Source organism: Conger conger, chromosome 7 (genome assembly GCF_963514075.1).
Source record: "Conger conger chromosome 7, fConCon1.1, whole genome shotgun sequence".
Taxonomy (NCBI): domain Eukaryota; kingdom Metazoa; phylum Chordata; class Actinopteri; order Anguilliformes; family Congridae; genus Conger; species Conger conger.
This window is the reverse complement of record NC_083766.1, coordinates 63488851-63494850: the sequence shown is the minus strand read 5'-3', so window position 1 is coordinate 63494850 and position 6000 is coordinate 63488851. Positions and strand designations below refer to the sequence as shown.

The following is a 6000-nucleotide window of genomic DNA, read 5'->3' as shown; positions in this document are numbered from 1 at the left end:
CCAGTCAGGTATCTTAGGATACTTCTGTAGCCACCTTGTGCCCCACTCCTTCAGGGAACATTTAATGGGCTGGACCGTCCATAGAGATGGAGGATCTTGATTGACTTCAGGCCACGTTGACGGGCAGACAGAATAAGCGATTGGACAGAGCCAGTGTGTGCTGGGCCTGCTGTGCAGGGTTCATTGTGCAGCAGCGCCCCCTGCTGGTCAGTCAGGAGCCCACAGGCTGAGCTGTAGAGCTGACCGGAGCATTCTGACCACGCGATGGTCACCCCTCCTCACCTCCCCCCCCGCTCGCTCTCCCTCCTCATCCTCGCTGCCGCTGTCGTTGATGAAGCACAGCTGCAGGTTCTTCTGGTTGTGGAACCTGGAGGGGAGTGAGACATGCTTTCATGAGGCTCCAGAGATGTGATCCCACAGTATCAAATGAAGGAAAGTGACCTGATCCCAGCCCGTCTCTGCTGGTTTTCCTTCCAACCCCAATCGCAATCCCAGAAATTTTACAAGCTGTTCATTTCTATTAATGAGGCAATTTTGTTTGAGGGATTATTTCTCCTCTTTCGTTACATTGTTTGGGAAACAGCTGTGCATGCCAGGAAGAATGAAACTCCCACGTTCGCACTGTGCCAGAGGCCATTGGAGAAGAGTGCACTGAGTTAGAGATTTGCACAGAGAGTCCGAGGTGGGATTTGAACCCTGGTTTCTCACTCGGCCAAAGATTTCTTAGTCAAACATGTTACCAGTCAGCTAAAGGCAAACCCCCTCCTCCTCCTCATCATCATCATCATCATCATCATCATCATCATGGGGCATGGTCGTGGTAACCTGCTATGAGCCTTTGCTTTAATAAACTTCACTGAGCATTTACTCGCGAATTACAGACCACTACAGACTGTTACAGGCCGCTACAGACCGCTACAGACCGTTACAGACTGCTACAGACCACTACAGACCACTACAGACTGCTACAGACTGTTACAGACCACTACAGACTGTTACAGGCCGCTACAGACCGCTACAGACTGTTACAGACTGCTACAGACCACTACAGACTGCTACAGACTGTTACAGACTGCTACAGACCACTACAGACTGCTACAGACTGCTACAGACCACTTCAGACTGCTACAGACTGTTACAGACCGCTACAGACTGCTACAGACTGCTACAGACCACTACAGACTGTTACAGACTGTTACAGACCACTACAGACCGCTACAGACCACACAATTCCGTCGCTCTACCGTGAAGTGAGCGCAGTGATCCTCCGGCTTCTGTCTGCCTCCACGTCCTCCCACCAGCTCCCTCCATCCCTCTCCTCCATCCAGCCCACCGACACATTCCCTCGCTCCACCTCTGCAGTGCTCTGAGGGAGAGAGGGAGAGGGAGAGATAGAGAGTGAGAGGGAGAGAGGGAGAGATAGAGAGTGAGAGGGAGAGAGGGAGAGGGAGAGATAGAGAGTGAGAGGGAGAGAGGGAGAGGGAGAGATAGAGAGTAAGAGGGGGAGAGGGGAGAGGGAGAGATAGAGAGTGAGAGGGAGAGAGGGAGAGGGAGAGATAGAGAGTGAGAGGGAGAGAGGGAGAGGGAGAGATAGAGAGTGAGAGGGAGAGATAGAGTGAGAGGGAGAGAGGGAGAGGGAGAGATAGAGAGTGAGAGGGAGAGAGGGAGAGGGAGAGATAGAGAGTGAGAGGGGGAGAGGGAGAGATAGAGAGTGAGAGGGAGAGAGGGAGAGGGAGAGATAGAGAGTGAGAGGGAGAGAGGAAGAGGGAGAGATAGAGAGTGAGAGGGAGAGAGAGAGAGGGAGAGATAGAGAGTGAGAGGGAGAGAGGGAGAGATAGAGAGTGGGAGGGGGAGAGGGAGAGGGAGAGATAGAGAGTGAGAGGGAGAGAGGGAGAGATAGAGTGAGAGGGAGAGATAGAGAGTGAGAGGGAGAGATAGAGTGAGAGGGAGAGATAGAGAGTGAGAGGGAGAGAGGGAGAGAGGGAGAGAGGGAGAGATAGAGTGAGAGGGAGAGAGGGAGAGAGGGAAGGAACTGAGGGGGAGAGTGAAAGAATGAGGGAGCGCATTCTGCACTCTGACCTTTAACCTTTCCTTCCTCTCCTCCTCCTGTTTCTCCAGCTCTGCGATGCGCATGCTCAGAGCCTCCCAGTGCATGATGGGTAAGTCAGAGTCATCCTTTGAGGACAGGACCGCCCCTTCTGCGGCCCGAGCGGAATCCTCTGTCTCGTCACACTCCTTCTCCTCCTCCCGCTCACTCTCTCGCTCCTTCTCCTCCCGCTCTCTCTCTCTCTCCTTCTCCTCCTCCATCTTCTACTCCAGGGCGAGACTGTGGAGAGGGAGGGGCTCTTTGTGTGGTGCAGAAGTCACAGTTAATAAGAGTAAACATTAGTAAATGTGTGGATTTTTATACAAGCACTTCACTCATTAACTCATCACTCATCAGATCGATGCTCTGTGGATCTCCTGCTTCGTCTAAACAACTGTACGTCGCTCTGGATAAGAGCGTCTGCCAAATGCCAATAATGTAATGTAATGTAATAATGATGTTGTCTGATCACAAGCTTTTTCTGCTGTGACCTCTGCCTTGGGACTCCCTTTGAGCCCAGCGAAAACTCTGATGGTATATTAGTTATTGTTTAATAGTTTGTGCCGTTGTAATTGTGCACAATGTCTCCGACTGCAAGCTCACATTTGACATTGCTCCAGAATACTTGCACATTCAATCATTCCTGAATGTGCAGAGCTACTATTTATTATAAGGGCCTGTCCAATCATAGTGTTTCGCTTGGGAGATCAAATATGTGACTACAGTTCCCACAATCCTCCGTAGCCAGAGGCTGACGGAGTTTTTTAATCATGCCATCGCTTGTCTTCTTTTTGGCTAAGTGATTCCACAGGGGCTGTTTATAGCGTATGTAATTCGTAGCTGATATGTATCCATTACTTTGGAAAGCTATAGTTTGCTGGACGTCAGGTCGCGACGCAGGGGGTTGATTCAAGCAAAAGTGTACAGCGGTTACTGGCCTTGGCTAAAGATGCTGTGTCGTTGCACTTCGGGTCAATGTTGTGGTCAGCACCTTGGTTCTGGGGTCGAGCGTGTCATCGGCTCCTTAAATCAAGCACCAAAACACCTAAAGCCTACTTTGTTGCCGTTGACAACGGCTCTTATAAAAAACAGTGTGAGTAACGCCCCGCGATCTGCAGAGTAGTCTAAAGGATGCAGGACACGTAGATACTTGAAGTTACGCAAAAGCCGTCTGAGGCACCGTCTTTCGTTGCAAACAATTTAACTTTTAAACATGTGGTTAGCCTGGGGAAACTTGGCGAGTAACATGTTGTTTTCAATAGTTTTTTGGGGTCATGGACATACATACATACGGACGGGCGGACGAACTTACCCGCTCGGATGTTTGGTCACAGCACGCCCCGCGCTGTCAGATACTCTTTTGCTGGTGAAACGCGCAATCCCAGTCGCGCGGATACACTGACAAGATATCTTATCGCCTTTATCTTCGTTTATATGTGTTTCGCCTTAACTTAGGAAAACATTTGCCTCGCCTTTTCTCCTCACCTCCCCTCCCTCCGTTTTCTGCCCACCCCTTTCCATTTTCACTCCTTACTGTTTTAGCGAACGCTGACTTTGAATGTAGGAGTTTGATCCAGCGGCGACAGCCGTTGGCGTATCACAGCTGACTTTGACGGGACGTCTTGGCTGGTTGCATTCAAATGGCTCGAATTGTTATGAAAATCCAGAGGTCACAGTAAACACTAAACAAGAAAACAGCGGCCCTGGGAGGAAGGGGAGGGGAGAGAGCGACGAAAGGGGAAAAAAAGAGTGATTCAGGTGTCCAATTTCACAATTTCGGAGATGACGATTCAAACCAGATGGGAGAATTCTGGAAGTAGAAACAATAGTCGCCTTAACCGCCGGACCTCCGTGTAGCACACCAATCAGTAGTCTATCCCAGTGATCAGCATCCCCGCGTCCTACCAATATAGCATAGCAGGTTTTAGTCGAGACCAGTGTTACACTGTTTTTGTCGACCTCACAATTTTCGAGCCCTTCGGCATAAGGCTCGCTTTGCTTGTCAACTTCTCAGAAGCAGCTGCGACAGAGGGCGTGCCTGGGATTCCCGCGTTCACAAGAGAATTTAGACTGGGGCCAATTTAGAAGCTTGTTTTCCAGGAATGTCGACATGTCAACACAAACCCATTATTTAAAGATAAACAAACGCAGCATTTCGATGTAATAGAATATATTCATTCGTTTATGAGGCCTTCATAATAGCCTAACTGCCATGGCTACCATAACGAGATCAGTTGGCTAACTAGTTTATCACTCCTTCGCGTTACTTGTCTAATTTATGTTGCCTAAATGTGGCTTCAGTTTTGAAATAAGTGGGTTTAAAGTCCTGAACGAATTAGAGATCCCAACTCTAGCCTATATGTCTTATGACTGCCTTAGCTCATCGCTTTCATTTGAATGTCACGGTTGCAGTTCGATGCTAATTGCCATTTGGCACAGTTTCAGAATCCAACAGGGAGGTCTCATGCGAAACTTTCATTTAACATCACCCTTCCACAGCTGAGAACGCGTGTGTAAAAAACCCCCCCGAAGTTTATGGCAATTTGTCAGAAATTGCACATTTTTATGGTGAGTATATGAAGTTGTCAGCGTCCAGACTGTCCACGAATGCGCGGGCACAGATAGAGGCGCAGATAGAAAAACGCATTTACTGGGTTACCGGAAAACGGAGCAGTACAGTATGAATATTTGTTTGGGCGTATAGCTCCCCCCTGCGGCCATTTGTTACCACAACACCCACACACTGTGTGAAACCCCCTCGCCCAGGCACCCACGCACACACACACACACACATTACATTACATTACATTACGTGGTATTTAGCAGACGCTCTTATCCAGAGCGACACACACACACACACACACACACAAACACGCACATTCAAACACATACACACAACCACACACGAATTTCACAATAATGCGGTAGCATTTCGAGATGGGGGGGGGGGGGGGGGGCATTACGATGGTTTATTTCAGGGGTTTCGGAAAGGCGGATCATTTTTTACCCTTAGGACAAGGGGAATATACAAGGGGATGTTAAAACTACGAAAAAACTACCAATGATCATTTACATGATCTATCATTTTTAGCCACATCCCAGGACATAAACAGCAGCTGATAAAATCTAGTGGCATTTGAAGACCATTTATTGTGGTCTAATTATTATTGTTATCTAACAATTGGTTGATTGAACCGGGGTAACTGGTGGCCCATCTCTAAGTGTACACCTGGTGCTGTATCATGAAGCCGGGTTGCTGATTTAGCTGCAAAACTGCGCTGAGTAAAACCTGGAAACAGTCTTCAGTCCATGTTCCAGATTTGGGACAATTTCCGGGTTTTACTCAGTGCAGTTATCCAGCTAACTCAGTAATCCTGTTTTGTGAAATACCCCCCTGTACTACCTTTCAATCCTTCTGCGCATTTGCGTGGTGACTGGTGACCCTATCTACATTCTCAGATGACATCTTAAATATAATGCACCTCCGTGTAAAACGTGGTAATGCACGAACTGTGTGAGTTCTCTATGCACCTTTTATCAGATTTGTTATATGAATTTAAAACGCATTTAAAATGTGTGTGCCCATGGTCCTGACTGCAGTCAGCGCGGGACGGAGCGAGCGAGCGAGCTTTGACAGCTTATCGGGATGTACCTTCGCTTCTTCGACTGGAACACACAGATAAAAATGTCAGTTGTTACATTTTATATCTTAAATTAAATACAATATCACCCAGTAGGTATACGAGGTTGGCTAGGTGGCGATAAACCGTTTTGCAGGATGATAAACTCCAGTATAGGCGTTAGTTAGCTGAACCAACTGAACTATATCTACAAGGGGTGTTTTTTCTACCTGTTTTCAAGTTTTGTTAAAATTTCTAATTTGATAATTGGGTAGCTACGTTTTAAATGCAAGT

General features: G+C 47.9%; 1 protein-coding gene across 4 annotated transcripts in view; it reads right to left on the bottom strand.

The window, feature by feature from the left end:
* Positions 1-3761, bottom strand: part of im:7136398 (schwannomin-interacting protein 1) — an 8055-nt gene extending 4294 nt beyond the window's left edge. For 2 of the 4 annotated variants that reach the window (XM_061249873.1, XM_061249876.1), the window contains exons 1-4: positions 3399-3761; positions 2080-3109; positions 1245-1366; positions 283-367 (exon numbers count right to left, since the gene is read on the bottom strand). In XM_061249873.1, coding sequence (XP_061105857.1) covers positions 283-367; positions 1245-1366; positions 2080-2307 — 435 coding nt within the window. In that variant the 5' untranslated portion in view covers positions 2308-3109; positions 3399-3761. The remainder of the gene's footprint in view (positions 1-282; positions 368-1244; positions 1367-2079; positions 3110-3398) is intronic. The other 2 variants (XM_061249874.1, XM_061249875.1) reach the window with 2 other exon arrangements.
* Positions 3762-6000: the final 2239 nt, after the last annotated feature.